We start from the raw sequence: 19,462 nt of genomic DNA on the forward strand, positions 1-19,462 counted from the left end.
AACTGGCTTTTAAAGCCAGCTTTATGGCCCCAGGATAGTGCCAAAGGTGAAGGCACCTCACCACCTTCTTCAAGAATTTGAAGGCAAAGATGGGGGAGGGGGTCACAAGAGACAACCTAGGCAAGCTCATTGCAAACTATTCTTTCCACTTTATTAGGTGGTGCCTCCTGTTCAACACACCAATCCTCCCTGTTTCATTTTAATTTTAATTTGTATTTATTTATTTATTTCACAGGCAAAGTTTTAAAAAGTGATATATCATTTTTGGACAGGGTAAAGGGAAGCACTGTGCAATCTGCCTTGTCTTTGACAACTGAAAAACTTGAGCTTATAGAAAAAAGCTTATAAAAGTGCTTTGTCTCTGCCATGCAGAAAGCATATCCCTCCAAGAGGAAGGTTTGTGATTCAGGGGGAAAATCCCATGACAAAGCCTTAGCCCTAACAATTGCATGTAAGAGAGATTAAGTCATGGGAAACTCTTGTGAATAGAGTTGCATGAAAAGCTCATGAATAAAAAGAAACATGCAGCAACATGAAACATGCCTAGCTTCAGGTTTCACCACAAACTTGAAACACAGTCCATGTTTACAGAATTGTTCGCTGGGGTACATGCACCTTTTGAGCAAACAGGGGCCTAATTTCAAGGGATGTTGTGGGGGGGCAGGGAAGGGCATGGTTTGGCTTTGCATCAAAAGCATTCAACATTAACCTTTTCTGGTATGTGTTGACGTGAAAGGAGAGGAACCCTGGTATTCTCAGAGGATTGCTGGTACTACTTCTTCAGCTATGGTGTGGCTCAGGATCTCAGTCCCAGTATACTATGCAGCTTCCAAGTGACCGGGAAGACTCAGTTCTGCTTTTAAGTTCTTGACGGGCAGAGCATAACAAACAATAGCAGACAACTAGTATCTGATTAGCCAAGTTCAAAGAAAAAATCCCTGTTCCAAACCTTCTCCTTCGCATCCCATCATCCAGGCAGTGATGCCAACTTGTTTCATTCTACCCCACTGTACTTTTCAAATAACTAGTTGGCTGGTTTTGTTTCCCTGTAACAGTCTATGCTTGCTGTTGCATACTATGCATGCTTGCAGTGGCATGGAATAGCAAGAAAGGAAGCAAGCGCTAGGAATAAACTGTGGCCCATGGTCAGCTGACAACAAACGCTTCATCTTTTTCTGCCCTATTGTTTCACACTGCCCAAATCCAGAGACTGCTATGCAACCAGTATGCTTAAAAGCTGCAGTTTTGTATCTTGGTTATGTACCTCAAGTGCACTTTGTGATCTAGCGTGAGCACCTAGAGCTCTACCAAGGTGCTTTCTAGGTGGGATGGAAAATGGGTTTTATTATTAACGTGGAAGGCGTTATCTGGCTGCTGGGCTGGAGTCTTACTAGCTTCTTCAAAAATCACTAGAGGCTGCCCTGTGCTTCGACTACACCCCCCGTGCTTGGGCCGCAGCTCAGCCAGCCTAAGATGGCTGACGGGCGCGGCGGCACAAGCGGGCTTCGTGCGGCGGAGGTTGGACGCCGGCGGTGGAGGGCGCGGGGGCTCCTGGGAGATGTAGTTCTCCCCCGGAGCCGGCTGATCCGCCTCCGGACTCCTCCTTGCGGGGCCTGCTGGGAGTCGTAGTTCGGCTGGCCCCTCACCTCCGCAGTGGCCGCGCACGGCGGTGCAGGAGAAGACTACCGCTCCCAGCGCCCACCGCGCGACGGGCGGCTGTAAACAAACAGCGCGGAGGGCTATGGCGCCAGCGGGCTGCGCTGGGGGGCGCTGAGAGCCGGGGCCCCAGCGGGGGAGCCGGGGGCACCCATGGACGACAGCAAGGTACGGGCCGGCCCGGCCCTGCCCTGCCCTGCCCTGCCCTGCCCTGCCCTGCCCTGCCCTGCCCGGCCGGGGCAGGGGCAGCGCGGTTGGGAGGCTGCGGGCGCGAGGGAGGAGCCGTCCCCTTCCCTCTCGTCGCCTGCTGAGCGAGGCTTAGGGCACGAATGGCACGGTTACAGGAGCAGCGGCTGGGGTTGTTCAGTCTGGGGAAGGGGAGGCTCGGGGGAGACCTCACTGCTCTCTGCAGCTACCTGAAGGGAAGGTGTGGGGAGCTGCGGGCGACCTCTGCTCACAGGTAACCAGGGATAGGACCAGAGGGAATGGCCTCAGGTTGTGCCAGGGAAGGTTCATGTTGGAAGCGAGGAGACATTTCTACTCAGAAAGAGCAGTCAGGCACTGGGACGGGTTGCCCAGGGAGGTGGTGGCGTCACTGTCCCTGGGGATGTTCAAGGAAAGGCTGGACGTGGTGCTTGGGGACATGGTTTAGTGGGTGACAGTGGTGGTAGGGGGATGGTCAGAACGGATGATCCTGAAGGTCTGTTCCAACCTTAATGATTCTGAGAAAAGAAAACGCTTGGTGTAATTTCTTAAGGAATAAATCTAAAGCATTTGAATGTGATCGATAATTTACCAGTGCATGTCATCCAACAGAAGGATCAGGGGTATGTGAATGGTTCATGCTAATGTGACAAACTGGTATTTATACTCCTTGGCTTTACTGGGGCCTTGTATGTAAGCTGCAAAGGTGGGTGGGAGAACCTGCACTGCTGAAGCCAACAAAATGTGGACAGTCGTGAGGACAAACTGGATGAAACAGTACCTGTGATCAGGGCAGGAGTTTAGACGATATGGAAGATTTAATTTTGGAGGCATGTATAGCTACTTCATTTCTCTTGTGACAGAATTACTTTATTTAGAACAGGTAACTTGTGTGTTTTTTTTTCATTAAAAATAATTTTTATACTATTATGTTTTGTGCTAATGAGACAGGTCTTTGCTCTTTTTTGCTTAGAAGAAGTGATGTCAAGTGAAGGAAAGAGTAGGCCAAGTGGAATATTTCCTCTTCCTATCTTATGTCTCAAGTACAATTTCATAATATAATGTTTTCATATTATACTCCCACTGAGATACTGTCAAGGGCTATGGCTTTGAAAAGGGTGCTGCCGAGAACTACCGGGTGTGGTGGTTAGTAAGGACAACTGAAAATCTTTGTTCCCTCAGCAAGTTTTACATTAGGTAGTAGTCTTACAGGATATCAGATCCCCATATCTTCTACAGAAAATAGCCAATACTAGTCAGTAAGAGCTGGCTGCTTCGAAAAGTTTCACTGTTGTTATTTTGTAGGGCTGCAATTGGCTTCAGAACAAATTCATGGGGCTGCAGGTTGCCCCTAGAGTTTGATGGCTCTGTTGAAGAGATCCTACTGCTGTTGGGAGGAGGGCGCTTCCCATTTTTGTTGCTGCCTCAGAATGAGGCAAGCACTGTTTATACTTCATTTTATAGCCGGTCCCATCTTCCAGCTGAAGCCAGAATGTCCTTGAAGCCTTCTAAAATCTCCACTGAGTCACATTTTGCATGTTATTTGAAGGGCTGGACTGTGTGACCTGAGAGTCTTATCATGGAATTGAACGAGTGTGACTATGAAAGGAATTTCCCTATAAAAATGAGGTCATTGAATTACATAATTCGTGAGGTAATTGCTCCATAGTTATATCCACCAAAGTTCAGAGTTTTCATCTACGTAACATAAGGAATTTGGAATTGTAGGCTGTAACATTTTCCCTAATTCTAAGTGCACTATAATTTAGTCTTCTCTGGATGAAGAGAGTGTAAGAGGCATGATTCCTCTTCACGTATTTTCTCAAAATGAGAAGGAAGTAGTAAAAACTAAAGGGAGAGACAGAAGATCCAAGGGTCAGATCTAGAAAACTTCTTTCACGCTCAAGTTTAAAAGGATGTTTTTAAATTATTCAAACAAACAATAAAAAATAACCCCAACTACAACCTGCTTTTCTGTAGAGCTTCTGTGAGGCTACAGCTTGCTCTGATACTGATCTCATTTATCCTTGCTGTGGTTTGAGCTATTATTGGTTGTCCAAGAAATAGAGTTTAGTGATGTAGCTGTTCTTTGTCAATTAGTCGCAGTTAAAATAGCACTTACATGCTTCCAAAGTATTTAGACGTAAGAAAAAAGAGAAATTCTGTTACTGTAGTTTCAGCATTGATAGGTGATACTAGTTGATTAGTTTACAAGACTATAATTTGTTACGTTTATTATATAAATCAGGAAGCAGAGTGTCTGTATTAAGGTAAGAGGTGCTTTTCACATTTGTGGTAATAAAAATGACCCTGGTAATTTTTAAAATGCAGTTCTAGGTAGCTAACTGCAATCTTTTGTATTTATTACAGGTAAACTTTCAATATACTTCTGTGAGCAATTAACTTCTCAGTTATCATGCAGTATCTACTTTTTATTAGAACAGTAAAACTGAAACAAAAACAACAACAAATAGAAGTGGTTTGGGTTTACCTTCTTTTATTACAAATATGTTCTTCCTGTAATGAGAAGACAGCTTTTGAAAATACAGCTTGAGATGAAACGTATTTTTCTTTTAAAAATGTGCTGAACTGAGCAACACGTGAGTAGATAAAGTTTTAAGAAAAAGTGTATTTGGGAAACAAATATTACACTGATAATGGCATTTTTTAACTTAAACTGGGATTTATTTTTGAAAGAAATGTATACTGCATCATTCTTGGCTTCAGCAGTGGGATATAGTTAATTCCATGTTTTTTGGTATGCAAAGGAAAATTGTGTAATACACCAAACAGCTTTATAAAATGTCATCTTAGTTTAATAAAGCTACTGTTAGATACACGAATGGGGGGGGGGGGAGAGGGGAAGAGCTTGGGAAAAAGCTTTTTTTTCATTATCCAGTTAAGATGAGAATGAACCTGACTCCTCAAAATTTTCAAACAGTGGACCTCATTCTCTCACTAATTTTTAATTCCAGGTTAGTTTCTCAAGTTTGAACAGGCTTGTTCTTGGTGGTTGGCTTTCTTTTGCTTTTAAATAAATAGCATGAAGAAGCAAAGTCCTTTGGTGTTCCTGCAGGCTGGTCCCAGGGCTGTGGACAAGAACATCGGTCTCGAGGTCCAATTGTTTTTAAAGTTCTGCAAGCTTATGATGAGGCGAGTGAAAGAAAAGTCCGTAAATAGGTCAGAGGCTTTTCAGGTGCTGATGTAGTCTGAGGTGAAAACCAAACGCTCAGACTAGCTGTTCTTACGGGACATTCGTATTTATGGATCAAGTGTCTAAAGGTGTCTTGCCCTGGTGTTCACATGGCCTTTGCATTTTGGGGAAGAGCTTGGTGATAGGGCAGGGGAAAGCCCACAGCAAAGACCACACATGAAGAGTTGAGCTGCAAACCCTGGCTCTGATACATCAGATATCCGTGTGTGATCCTGAGGCAGGGGGAGTTTGCTGTATATCATGAGTGACAGGGATACAGACATCCCTTGAAGGGAGTGCAAGAGCAAGTTAGGTTTGAAATCTGGGTAACGTACTGGGCTTGACAGGTCTTCATTCATTAGAGATCCTCCAGCACTTCTCCACCTGTGAGTCTCAAAGTTGTGGGTGACCAAGACCACAAAGAGAGGGTAGATCTTCCAGGCAGTCCTGGAATCGACTCCAAGGAATGCTCTGAATGCTGTAGCAGGGACCGACAAATAGTGTGAGAGCGAAGCATGGGATCTGTTTTCATACTGATCCAAGCTGTTACAGGAGTGGCTATTATGTTTTTACCCTTTAGGGCTCTTCTAGAGCATGCAGGTTTGTAAAGTGCTATAGTATTCTTCCATCCAGGATCTTGTTCAAGCATAAAATATTTTCATTGCTGCTTGTTTTGAAATATAAGATCTAAATAGATTATAATTTGAGATGGGCAATTTCAAATCCTCAAGTGTTCTAACAAGTCATTTGTTGCTGGACAGCGTTGCTCAGCTGATGTGTCTGCTTTCTTACTTTTACAGTGGGTAAGTAAAATGGATTAGCCTAAACCCCACAGAGCAGTTAGAACAATTTTATTTCATATTTGTAGTGGGCTAGGAGGACAGTGCTATTCTAGGAGGATAGAATGTAGCATAGTGTTACTTGGCCATCAGCCTTGCGTGTTTCAAGCACTAGATGGTTTTGAAGTGCCTGGGTTCTTTTAGTGTAACCTGTCAGTGTGCATGGTGTATTGGTGGATATGCTTCCACGAGGCTGTAGTTGTGTTCTGTGGGCAAGAAGAGGATTCTGATCTATTGAGAGGTAAGGAGTAATGCAAACAATTGCTGGAATCGAAATAACGACTCTTGCTCTGAACCGTAGCACTTGCTCATCTAGACTTGTGGACACCTGCTTAACGCTTTATGAAATCTTGATGTTTATTTCTAGCTTATGCCTTTTTTTTTTCTTTTTTGAGTAGACATTTCAGCAAAAATAGTCTTTACATACTTGTGCTAAAGATTACCTTCTTCGTACATTAATCACTTTATATGAGAAGACCTTTAGGATTAATTTCTATTGACAGAACTGCTTAAGACTTGTAAGTTGTTTGCTCCCTTAATATCTTAGGTTTTTGGGTCATTATCAGATGCATTTTTGGAGTGCTTGCTCGGTGTGATGCAGGATGCTGAGTCTGCCAGTGAAAGTTGTCTAACTAGTCTGTGTAAAGCATATAAAATGCCATGCAATGGAGGAATAACCAGCATGCTTTCTAGCTAAGTTACATCTATAACTGTGAGTGATATGCTATGACTGAAAGCATTGAATAACATAATTTTTCTTAGGAGACTTGTGACTAATTTAATTTGATTATTGATTTTGAGAAAACATTTGCAAACATGACTAGTTTTTTTTTTTTCCCTTCTGCCATAATGAATGCAATACTTAGGCTTGGTTTTTATTTTTCCCAATCATTTTAATAGGTTTATGTAATTCCTGTACATAATCATCAGTTAGATTCTGCAGACCTACTCCTGCAACTATTAATACAAACAACAATGTGCTGAAGGCGATTTCTCGAGTTGGATCTCAAGTCCTGGCTGCTGTAGCACTTGTGAGCCCTCTGTGAATGAGCTGTAAGCTGCTGCAAGATACTGAAGTGGTCAGTGCTCTCAGCATTGCTGAGAGGTGCTTTGGGTAGCACTGTTTTGTTCTGCCAGACTGTTCAGTGCCTGCAGGGATACCAGGCCAGCTTTACCTTGAGCAGCTCAGATCCTTGGGGAACGCTAGCAGTCATTCTGTGCAGCTCCTTCAGAAGGAGGACCTCTCCGCAACACCTTCTGGCAGTACTGTAGAGATATGCTGGATCCCTTTGGGCAAAAAAGAAAAGTAATCCAGAACACTGATAGCTTCAGTTAGCTGCCCTGATACAGACAAAGCCATTTCCAATTCCAGGTCAAATAATTTTGAACACGGTTACTGGGTGAGTGATACTATGGTCTAGGCGCTGCATCTGAAAGGGAGGGAAGCTGTGTTCTGTTCTCTGAAGTCTGACTGAACTGAAATATGGGCTTGGTTGGGTTTGTGACAGATGCATGTTATTAATAAATCTGTGACAGATTTTATCATCAGTTTTGCTCTGGGTCTTGGTGGCGTGTGACTCCCCAAAAAAAACAAATCCCCACTGCTGAATGCTAACAGCTCCCACCCCTTATAAACTTCAGAGGAATACAAAGGGAATACAATATGTTTGCCTGCTTGTTTTTGGTTGGTTTGCTGACTTGTTCAACATAATTGAGCACTTCTGCCTTTTTTTCTTTCACATCAGCATAGCAACTGGCTGGGCAAACATGACCCTAAAGCCAGGGAGATACTGTAGTGTGGAATGGTGACAGAGGATTTACCACTTGGGTTGCTTCAGGTTACAGTCAGAGCTTCCAAATACTGGAAAGGAAAAATTATGAAGCAGACAGGATTTAGTTAGATCACTTACTACACTAGCTGTGCAGGGTGATGCCTAATTATATGGTGAGCTGTGGAGACAGTGTGAATCTTTCAGGATGGTGTGAGGGCAGATGATTAGGGCCTTGCTGCTGGAAGTAAGAGTTAAAAGGAGCAAAGCTCTTCATTATTTCCATACCTGGTGGCAAGAGCATTGGCAAGCCATGATTGATGAGGTGCAGGCCTTTTTTCCTCCCGTAATAACACAGCTTGTGTGCCGGGCTGGTGCAGTGATAAAAGATCGTGGGGGGACAGAGAGTGCAACTGGTGTACCTCTCTGCAGAAACCTCTCTGAGTTGATGGGAGGGAACAGAGAATAATTGATAATGGTAGATCCAGGGTGCAGCTGTGATGTGCAAAGCAGTCCACAACAGTGGTTGATTTAGTTGCAGACTACAAAGTGCCTTTAAGTGTTTGGTGTCCATGTCTGTCGATCTAGCCACAAAAACATGTCTTTAAACTCAGGGTTTGGACAGAGGTCACTTGATCCTCTTACCTGGCCTTGAAGAGGCTGGGTGATGTTTGCAACTAATCTTAGTGATGTGGTGTGCTGGGATTCTCGTCTGGAGGGCTCGCCTACTGCCTGGGGGGGTCAGACCTCAATGAGTGGCCGAGGAGAGAGCTGGCATGTGTCTCTAGCTCTTGAATTCAGAAACTTAGCTCCAACTACCTTGTGTTGACCCAGAAAAGCCTCAGGTGGTAAGTCTTGGAGAACTTAGGTACTTTGTCTGTGGTGTGTAATGTGACATCCAGAACTGAATCTGGGGATGTTTTCTTTGAGAAGCAACAAGTTGCACAAAGCTTTGTATAAAAGCAACTCATTGGTTACTTGGTGTCTTGGACCAGGTTGTCCTATCCTGCAGCACCAAGTTTAATGGCTTACCACATGCATTAGTTACAGACAAGCCTGGAAAACAGGATCTGAAGGAGAACACCTTGGTGGAGTAAATGGACTATTCAACTTGTGTTCTGTAGTTCAGGTGTAAAAGTGACTTTTTTGTTTGCTTTTCTGAATGTGCTATGTTTGTTTCATTATCGCTGGATGTCCATTAAGTACTTTCTCTTCCTCCATTTGATTGTGGGGGCAGCTACTCCTGAATAAATTAGGAGAGGCAATGTACAAAAGGCTAGATTATGTTGGCATGTGATTGTTGACTTGCTTTCCAAAGAAAGAATAGACTCAATTGTATACTCCATTTTTTCATTCGAGCACATCAATTCACTGTTACTGTTTTTATTGCAGCCTGCTAAGTTTGTAGAACAAGTGACTTCTTTGAATGTCAAAGCTGACTTGTTTTGTAGCATTGCAAAGTAAAAAGTGCCTTTTTTTCATTATGAACTCTGATATTTTGAACAGTGCCTTTTAGAAAAAGTACAGTTTATACACAGTATGGTGAAATACCAAGCCAGCATTGAAATTCGTACACGTAGGTGTGTTTCTCCACACCCCCTCCATTCAAACAATGTGGTCAGAATGCAAATAAAGAGAAATTCTCACTTCAGAGGGGAAGTGGGGCGTGTGGCTGATGTAATGCTTACATGGCAATACTACCTGATGGCCAGCGTACTAAGTTTCATAGCATGTCGAAGACTTTCATGTGCCACATTCTCATACTAAGAGTGAAATATTTGGGTGGGGAAGCACAGAATAAATACCAGGAAAACTATTCCCTTCTTTTATATCTGTAGCAAGAGAAGCTTTCAGACCTGTAAAAAGGAACCACAAAGAAAAGGGCAGAATGATCCAACACCTTCAAGGGATAGGAGAAGCTGTCGTGAGGGTCACATTTCTTCAGGAGAGATCCAAGTTAGGCATTGGAAAAATTTGATGCTGGGATGGGTTGCATAAGGAGATGATTTTCAGTGCTGTGTAGTACTGTTTGTAAAGTGAACATGGCCAAAGTGGTTAGGTTCAGCTCCATTGGAGGCAGCAGAGACAGGGTGCAGTGTAACTGAATTCCTTGTTTAGTAAAAATCCCTGGAAGATGCCTTTGAAATAAAGCAAGATGGAGGAAGTTCAGATGGGTGGTGGATAATTCTGAATGTTTTGTCTTTAGAGGAGGCTGAAACTAGTCATTCTACTGCAGCAAAAATAGGCTTTAGATTGTAATGATGTAAATCTTTTTTTTTTTCCTTCCAATTTTAAGTCTTAAAGTCAATAAGGTATTCTTGAGCTGGCAATTACTAGGGCATGGGTTGTTAATAATACTAAATCAATTTTGCTAGAGAGTTGACTGGTCATCTTGAGCCAGCTGTAGGCACAATGACATGGTCTCAGTGTTCCCTTTGCAGAACATCATCTCTAGTGTACTCTTCATTTCCAGGTGGTTGGAGGCAAAGTAAAGAAGCCAGGCAAACGAGGTCGTAAACCAGCAAAAATAGACTTGAAGGCAAAGCTCGAAAGAAGTCGTCAGAGTGCAAGAGAGTGCAGAGCCAGGAAGAAGCTGAGGTACCAGTACCTGGAAGAGTTGGTTTCAAGCCGAGAGCGAGCCATCTGTGCTCTCAGAGAAGAGCTCGAAATGGTAAGAAACTACCACGTAATATAATGCTCAATATCATTCAGGGTCTACTCTCATGGACATTTGTTCTTGAAATCACTGTGACTAAAATGAGGGGGATTTGGCCAGCCATAAAGTATGAAAGCATCAGAAACAGATGGACTCAGCTGCTTGCCTGCTTTGCATGATGAGTAATGAACTTCGTGCTGCAAGTTAACAGCTGGTTTTGAACTGGAAGTGAGCAAAGAAAGCACCTTTGCATATGACTCTTTGAAGCATTTATTTGGGAAAACCTCTGATAGAGGTTGAAAGAAGTAGAGTTTGGAAAGAGATGGGGTAAAATATCAGTGGGGACATACATCCACAGTGCGTTAGTGCTTCCAGTACTTTTGTCTTTGTGGGGGAGGCTGGTTCTTGCAGCATACTCTCTGTTTACATGTGCAAACGGTTGTGCAGCTACCCCTTGTTTAGAACACATAGAAGATGGCTGTCTTGGCCAAATGAGTTGCATTAACAAAAGAGAATGTTTCATGTAGAAATCAAGACTCAGTTCCTCACTGATATGAAGATGTCATTGATGTTTCATTCACAAGCTTTAGGCTTGTTTGATGAGGCAGGGCTGGTCACCAGAAGTTAATAGGGTTAGTATTAGGTGGAATGTTAGTCAACTGGCCGTGGGCTCTTCAGTGTGTTTTGGTGTTTGACAAATAAGAATTTAAGGTGAGGGAACTAGGAATAAGGCAAACATTCTGTAACTCTGCCTTGCACAATCAGGAAGGACCTCTTAATAGTCAATCAGCCCCAGAGTCATGTGAAATATTTGTTTTTAATAGGCCATGAACTGGAACGGTATTCTGGCATGCTAACAGCAAGAAAATGCACAAAGTGTTCCATGTTGTTTAATAATTACAGTATTGTGTCTAGCTCTGCCACTGAGTAGCAGTTTATTGACTGAATCAGGATTTACTGAAGCCAGGTATGCAACCATGGACACGTGCTTAGCTCATTAACGCTCTGCAGTTTTGTAAGAGGCTTCAGTCCAGTAAATTCAAGCCTTAAATGAATATACCGGAAGGTAAAGATTACAGCTCTGTTTTGTCTGCTAATGTGATCCTGGCAGTTTGCTAATGCCTAATGTGTTTGCATATTTCAGTACAAGCAGTGGTGCATGGCAATGGACCAAGGGAAAATCCCCTCTGAAATAAAAGCCCTACTAACTGGAGAGGAGCAGGGCAAAGCACAGCAGAACTCAACCAAACTTGCCAAGGCTGGGAAGACAGAAACAAACAGCAGCAATCCATGTAGGTATCCAGCCTATGATTAATTCCTATTTTGTTACATCTTTTGTGGTGTAGGAGGATGGCTGTGGTGTGGGAAGAAACATAAGGATGTGCTCTTGGGCACAAATAGTTGATTGAAGCAAAAGGCATAGTGGGTGGTACAAAGACTCTGTGTAATGTTTACATGGACAACACAGAAATTATACTAGTAAGGAAGATGGACAGTTATTTCAGAAGAAGGCTCAATTTTAGTTTCAGTAAGGCCTGCGAAAACAGGAAACTGTAATCTTTTACAGCGTTCTCTGTTTTCTTAGTGTGAGGGAAATGGAGCACGTAAATCTAATTTTTAAAATTCCGTCAAGAAAATATTATTCTATCTGCAAACACTCAAAAGTGAGAAATGCTGGAACTGGGGTTTCTAATGGAGTCTTCTTTCTCCCTCATTCATGTTTGTCAAGGGGATGAAATAAGGCTCTTCCAGGCATTAAAAGATGACTATATTTTGTGGTCTTTGTATTTTGTTACATGCATGCAAAGGAACAGTTAAGGCAATATAGGCAATTCTCTATCTCCTGTCCTTTTTTTAATATTTCTACAGATTAAATTACAATTTACTGCAATTTTTAAATTACGTATTCCTAGCTCTGTTTTTAAGAAATGGTGTGAAAACCACGTTTTTCACTATAACAGTCTTCCCCCATGGTGCATCATTCACAGGAGCTGAATGCAGAACCTTCCACACTGCAGCAGAGATAACTTGGTAGCTATCAGAAGAATGCTGTTATCAGAGAAATGGATGCATCCCTGGGTCCAGGGGGAAGGATGCCAAACTGCTGTCTTCTCTTTGCTCCTCCCCACGTGAAACTCTTTGCTTGTGGTGTTCATAAACCTGCATGGAGTGGGGCTTCTGGGGTAATAGGTGTTTCTGTAAGTGGAGCCTTGTTCTTCCTTTCTCTACACCTCCCTCCCCAAATACAGCTATGCAGCTTTTGGACATTTCCAGTAAGAGATGAGGGCTGCCCTTGTATTAGAGGCATGAGCCCAGAATTAGACTGGCTTTGTGGTCAGTAGTTACGTGGTTGGTAACCATTGTGGGAGACTGAGAGATTCTGTAACACAAAAGCAAGAGGAGGATACCATAACAACTTTGCTAAAGCTAAATGGAATATTATAGGTCAAGGAAAAGGGGCCTCATCAAAAGCTTTCAATAAGAAAATTAATAATAATGTTACTTGCAACCCAGGTAAAAGTGTTGCTTTCAGCATCCTTTTATAATGCAGCATGTATTTTATGTTATTGGTGCTCTTGAAGAGGTACTATGTGTATGCCCATACTTCTTACCCTCGGTAAGATAGTCAGAACATCTCCCTACACCCTGCTTCTAGCAGTGGAATAACTGCCACCTGTTCCCACCTGTCAAGCGCTGCTATTTTTCTGTATCTACCTATAGTTTAGGCCCAGGTATCTTCCTAGGCTGCAATGTGATATGAACTCTGCTGTGCTATCCTGATTTCCCAGCCAAAGATAATGCCAAGAACTGTTAGCAACGAAAACAGGTTGCCTCTGTTTGGTCTTGCCATAAGAGAGACAATGGCAAAAGTCTTGTGGGCTAGTTCAGGACAATGACAGATAACCTGCCACTTAATTTAGAGTGCACTTTCTTCTGTACATGCTTTTTGTGTGTGTATGATGAAATGTGAAGAGTGGAGCTCTCATTTTATTCAGTGGGGCTTTTGCTTTGCTTGTTCTGTTTGTGACAATGTCTTTCTCTGTATTTTATGAGATGTATGGAATGTTTTTTAATCTTATGTTTTCTTTGTTTCATAGAATAAATATTATAATGAATGACTTGCTCGACTGAATGTTGCATTCTTTTTGTTAAAGTAATTGTCTGTTTAGAATTATCTTAATTTAGAATTAGTCAAAAGGACTGAAAATAATAAAGTGCCATATTTCAGTGTACAGCACGCAGTTGTTTTCTGAATTCCATTCTGAGCTCTCATATTAATCCTTAAAGCATGATTTTCAGTATACTTTAGATCTTCCACACATGTACTTAGCAATTGGCAGAAGTGTTGCATAGACATAGAAAACTGTTTTGAAAGGTTAAGTAACACTGAAGCAGAGATGGGGAGGATGAGGTGTGGTTATTTTTTTCACCCCCCCCCCCCCCTTTTTAAGCTCTGAACTGCAGTTTTGGAAGACAGCAACAAGGTCAACCTGTAAGTATAGATCAGTTGAATGCTTGCCTGTCCCTTTTCTCTGTACTCTGGAGGAAAGCATAGTAGGCCAGATGTCCAGAGCTATATTCTGTGAACCTTGCAGTTGGATTTTGTAACATGAATATGCCAGTGGTTTCGTATGTTGGTTTTGGGTTAGAATTACACTTACACAGTACCTCTGGTTTTGTATGTAAGCTACATGTTGTACATAAACGTACTTCGAAGAATCTGCCCAATGAGGGATGTAGAAAACGTTCAGAGGAGTTATGATATTCATGCAAGGAACAGTTTCACTCTGGTAAATGCAGCACTGATGTCATCATAAATATCATGCTTTCTCTCTTCCCTCCAGTCTTTTTGTTTCACTTTCTCTGATACTATAAAAGAAATTTCTTGGGTAGTTTTCTTTTATGGAGGAAATGGAGAACTGGAATTTTCAGATATGATGAGCAACAGTTTTCATCTGTTTCATATCCTAGTGGCTCCTGCTTCTGGGCTTAGTCAGAAGTTGGCGTTACAGGGTTGTATTGGGCAAGCTCTGTGGCACACTTAGTGGCATGTGTGTTCAAGCAGGCTTTTTGTGCATCATGCAGATGGGACAGGAGGCATGCTACAGTCTACGTCATCATAAACTGCTTTCGTGTTTGTCCCGCAAGCCAAAATATGCATGACACAAAGTTAGCGGCTCTAACTCAAGTCTTCCAATCTGCTCTGGATGCCGTATTTCTTAACAATATGTAGGATTCCCAGCAAGAATCAGTACATAAAGTTCCATGCCTTCTGCCATGTGACAGATTGTGCAACATAATGAATGTTCTGGCCTTGGTGGATCTGCAGGAGTCCTTTGTTTTGCAGTTTGAACTTCAGTAGTTCCCCTTTAAAGCTAACAAATATTTGTGGTGCTCATTTGACACTGTATGCTTGTAGTCTTCATCCACTCTGAAGTGTCTCCTAGAAGTGATACAGCCAGGTCCTCTGACTAGGAGTCTCAAATTGTACTTAAATAACAAAGGATGACTTGGTCTTACCCTCCATGTATAAGATGGGTACATCTTATATGCCTTCCATCCATTTCTCCTGTGGTGAGTCTGTGCAGCTGATTTTCTATCAAACACTGAAAAAAGGAAACAAGCCTGGAAACGCCTCACGTTCCCTCCTGCCATGGAAATCTAATGGTCAGCTAGAACCATTTGTCCAGCTAAAGGTGGGTATCTCTTGGAGACTCTATCCACAGTCATCCAAAAATACTGCATGTAGTATTTGGTGTTTATAACAATGCTAAGACTGTTACAGTAAGATGTAGTAAGACTGAGCTAGATGTTGATGGAGTAAGCATTGTACACTTGTACTAATGCTTTTGGAGATCTTAGCCTGAGGACTGGTACCAGGTAGTGGAAACTTGTTAAGAAAAAGATGGAGTAAATTTTGTCTTTTTGCTTAAATCACAAAAAATACATTTGAAACAAAGAATCCTGAAAAATGAAGTGGATACATTTAATAAGCATGTCACTTAACTGAGAACATTTTGCCTAACTGTATTATTTTTTTTTAGAAACCATCATTCACAATCTGCTTTCATAATCTGATAAGGAGTGTTTTCGAAAGAATCTGTCTTCCAATAAGTGCCAGAGGTGGGATGTGCTTCCATTTTTTGTTGTTTTGGAAGGATTTTTTTTGTTTAATACATTTCAAAAAGCTTTTGACTTTTTTTGACAGCTGGAACCATGACTAGTTTTGGGAGGTTCCATTCACAGTTCCTGTGAAGGATTTTTTTTTTTTAATTTTGCATTTTAGGGTGAAGATTAATGTACATCAATAATTAGTCAAGTTCTTCATAGCATCCTGTGGAGAGACAGAGAAAAATTGGCATTGTAGTTCAATTTGCTGCTTTTCCAAGAAATGATAATCTCCTTTATTACAGAATCACAGAACTGTAGGGGTTGGAAGGGACCTCGAAAGATCATTGGGTCCAACCCCCCTGCCAAAGCAGGTTCCTCAGAGCAGGTTGCCCAGGAAGGCGTCCAGACAGGCCTTGAATATCTCCAGAGAAGGAGACTCCACAACCTCCCTGGGCAGCCTGTTCCAATGCTCCTTCACGCTCACCATGAAGAAGTTCTTTCGCATGTCAGTGCGGAACTTCCTGTGCTCCATTTTGTGGCCATTGCCCCTTGTCCTATCCCCACAAACCACTGAGAAGAGGTTGGCTACATCCTTCTGTCCCCCACCCCTCAGATATTTATATACACTGAGGAGATCCCCTCTGTCTTCTCTTCTCCAGGCTGAACAGACCCAGGTCTCAGCCGTTCTTCATAGGGAAGATGCTCCAGGCCCCGTATCATCTTTGTGGCCCTCCGCTGGACTCTTTCCAGGAGCTCCCTGTCTTTTTTGTACCGGGGAGCCCAGAACTGGACACAGTACTCCAGGTGAGGCCTGACCAGGACAGAGTAGAGGGGGAGGATCACCTCCCTCGACCTGCTGGCCATGCTCCTTTTAACGCACACCAGGATTCCATTAGCCCTCTTGGCCACAAGGGCATAGTGCTGGCTCACGGCCAACCTGTCATCCACCAGGACCCCCAGGTCCTTTTCGTCAGAGCTCCTCTCCAGTAGGTCGTCCCCCAGCCTGTACTGATACTTCAGGTTGTTCCTTAGCTATAAGATTACTGCTAATATATAAGGATCAAATGTTTTGGGCTAGTCTAAAAATGCAGAGAAAGCAAGAAAAGCTGAAATAAGATCCTTTTTCCTCATTATGCTTCAGTGTTACAGCATGAGTGATAGAGGATCAGTTCATGTAGAAACCCCTGTTTTAGTTAAGGAAGATAAAACACCAGGTTGTGACTTCCCTGATGTTAGTGCCATTGAGCATTTACAGCACCTCAGTTGACAAGGCACTGGCACAGGCTGCTCAGAGAAGTTGTGGATACCCTGTCCCTGGAGGTGTTCAAGGCCAGGCTGGATGGTGCTTTGGGCAACTTATTCTAGTGGGAAGTGTCCCTGCCTATGGCAGGGAGGTTGGAACTGGATGAGCTTTAAGGCCCCTTCCAACCCAAACCATTCTGTGATTAATTTCAGTGTAAGTTACATACATAGCTGAATTTCTTGTACAAATTTGTGTGTTTGTGTTAGAAAACAGAAGCTTCCAGTTTGCTGTAAAATCTGCAGTAAGTATCTCATACTGAATAGTGTGCCACTAGACTACAGTTGTTGCTGTATTTATGGAAGGTATAGATCTGCGTATGTAGATATATAGGAATCTGTACTGTCAGTAATAACTATTCCATTAAGCAATTTCTGCCAAGACTGTTGCTTAGCTTAATTGTTATATTATTTACGTTTGTTTGTGTTTTTACTTACTCACTTTAAGTTGTAGCTAGAAAATGCTGTCACTGTTCATCTAATGATGTTCAGCAATGCTTCATTAAAACAAACAACAAATGGCCTTCAGGTTTTTTATCTTCCAGAAAAAAGCACTTGGGGGTGGAAGTTTTGCTTCCATAACTAGTGCAAGATTAGTCCTGCTTTTCTGTGCCTGTCTGTAACCAAAAACTGGCTTAAATCAACCCTATTAACTGCTACTTTGAGCAATTCTTGATTATGCTGTCTATGTATCGGGGGTAATGCTGACATTTTTAACTATGCTGCAGCTGATTGGTATTCTGTTGATGAAATAAGATTTTATTTTGTGAAGAAAAGACTACAAGTGGATTGTAAAATATGTATTTTCATGAGACAGGATGTTTGTGAATCAAAACTGCTTTGTATAAAAGTTAACTTACCCATACTGTCTTTCTCATGGCAACTTTGAAAATATATTTTGATCGAGTTATAGAGTGCTGGTGACAGCAATGCTGCATATTCCTGTGGCAGAGCATACTAGCACTGTCTTCTGACTTCCACATCTCCTTATGTGGCATGCTCCACATGCCTGCTGATGTAAGAACAATTCTTTCCTACTCCCTATCAAACATAGATCCTGCCGTGTTGCTAGGTCAGTGTTTTCTGTTTTGAATTTCTGGGCTTTTTCTTTCCTTTACCCTAGAGCAGTACTTTGAAATCTCCCACTTTTCTGTATGCATTCCTTCCTTCCCTACAGAAAGAGGCTTCTGTGGATCTTCTTTCTTCCCCAAGTGGCCTGGCAGCTATTTTCAAAAGCCATCAAGGCTTCCTTTTCCAGAGGACTACATAAAAACATGAGTTATTCTGCTGTTTCTCTCTGTCTCTGCAAACATGCTGTATCACACCTGCCACTTCACATGGAATACTCCTGCATTTTGAGCTCTCCCTAACATCAGAGTAAATAGCCTTTCTGCATTGCAAACTCGTAATAATATCATCAGTCTTTGTAGGTTGGAACCCACTTCGTGTTTCTCTGCATAGTCTAGTTGAAGCAGTGCTGATAGCTGCTCACTCCAGAGTGTGTTTTATGGTTTGTTCAAATGCTCTTGTCTTTAGCAGTATGATCAGGAGGAAGGCATCACTGTTAGCAGAGAGTGGCAGCAGGCGGCAATTCATAGAATCATAGAATATCTTGAGTTGGAAGGGACCCATAAGGATCATCAAGTCCAACGCCTGGCACTGCACAGGTCTGCCCAAAATTTTAGACCATGTGACTGCACAGTCCAATCACTTCTTAAATTCAGACAGGCTTGGTGCAGTGACTACTTCACTAGGGAGCCTGTTCCAGTGTGCGACCACCCTCTCAGTGAAGAACCTCTTCCTGATGTCCAGCCTAAACTTCCCCTGCCTCAGCTTAACACTGTTCCTGCGGGTCCTATCACTGGTGTTTATAGAGAATAGGTCACCTGCCTCTCCACTGCCCCTCGTGAGGAAGTTGTAGACTGTGATGAGGTCTCCCCTCAGCCTCCTCTTCTCCAGGCTGAACAGGCCCACTGCCCTCAGCCGCTCCCTGTATGTCTTCCCCTCTAGGCCCTTCACTATTTTTGTCGCCCTCCTCTGGACACTCTCCAACAGTTTCACGTCCTTTTCGTACTGTGGTGCCCAGAACTGCATGCAGTACTCGAGGTGAGGCTGCACCAGCACAGAGTAGAGCGGGACTATCCCTTTCCTCAGCTGACTAGCAGTGCTGTGCTTGATGCACCGCAGGATACTGTTGGCCTTCCTGGCTGCCAGGGTACACTGCTGGCTCATATTCAGCTTGCTGTCAACCATAACCCCCAAATGCCTCTCTGTGGAACTGCTCTCCAGCATCTCATTGCCCAGTCTGTATGTATAGCCAGGGTTGCCCCGTCCCAGGTGCAGGACCCGGCACTTGCTTTCGTTAAACTTCATGTGGTTGGTGATCACCCAGTTCTCCAGTCTGTCCAGGTCCAGGTCTGCAAGGCCTTTTCACCCTCATCAGAGCCCACAACTCCTCCAAGTTTGGTGTCGTCAGCAAATTTGCTCAAAACACTTTCTAGTCCTACATCCAAATCATTTATAAAAACATTGAAGAAGACTGGCCTTAAAATGGAGCCTTGAGGCACCCCACTAGTGACCATCTGCCATCCAGATATGGCCCCATTAACCACAACCCTTTGAGCCCTGCCCATCAGCCAATTGCTCACCCACCAGATGATGTTTTTGTTTAGTTGTATGCTGGACATATTGTCCAGTAGTATCCTATGGGAAACTGTGTCAAAAGCTTTCCTGG

The 19,462-nt window shown here is 42.9% G+C and overlaps 1 protein-coding gene and 1 long non-coding RNA gene across 2 annotated transcripts in view; both read left to right on the plus strand.

Moving 5' to 3' along the window:
• Nucleotides 1–1,693: 1,693 nt before the first annotated feature.
• On the plus strand, nt 1,694–13,448 carry CREBL2 (cAMP responsive element binding protein like 2). The gene is made up of 4 exons (XM_082751889.1): nt 1,694–1,824; nt 10,135–10,332; nt 11,462–11,609; nt 12,306–13,448. Coding segments are annotated over exons 1-4 (363 nt in total). The 5' UTR covers nt 1,694–1,809; the 3' UTR covers nt 12,308–13,448.
• A 1,305-nt stretch (nt 13,449–14,753) lies between these two features.
• The window catches only part of LOC309884313, a 28,616-nt gene continuing 23,907 nt past the window's right edge, over nt 14,754–19,462 (plus strand). The window contains exon 1 of the long non-coding RNA XR_014318601.1: nt 14,754–15,014. This is a non-coding gene — a long non-coding RNA (uncharacterized lncRNA). The remainder of the gene's footprint in view (nt 15,015–19,462) is intronic.

This window comes from Aythya marila (genome assembly GCF_965140915.1).
Source record: "Aythya marila genome assembly, chromosome: 1".
In the NCBI taxonomy this organism is placed as follows: Eukaryota; Metazoa; Chordata; class Aves; order Anseriformes; family Anatidae; genus Aythya; species Aythya marila.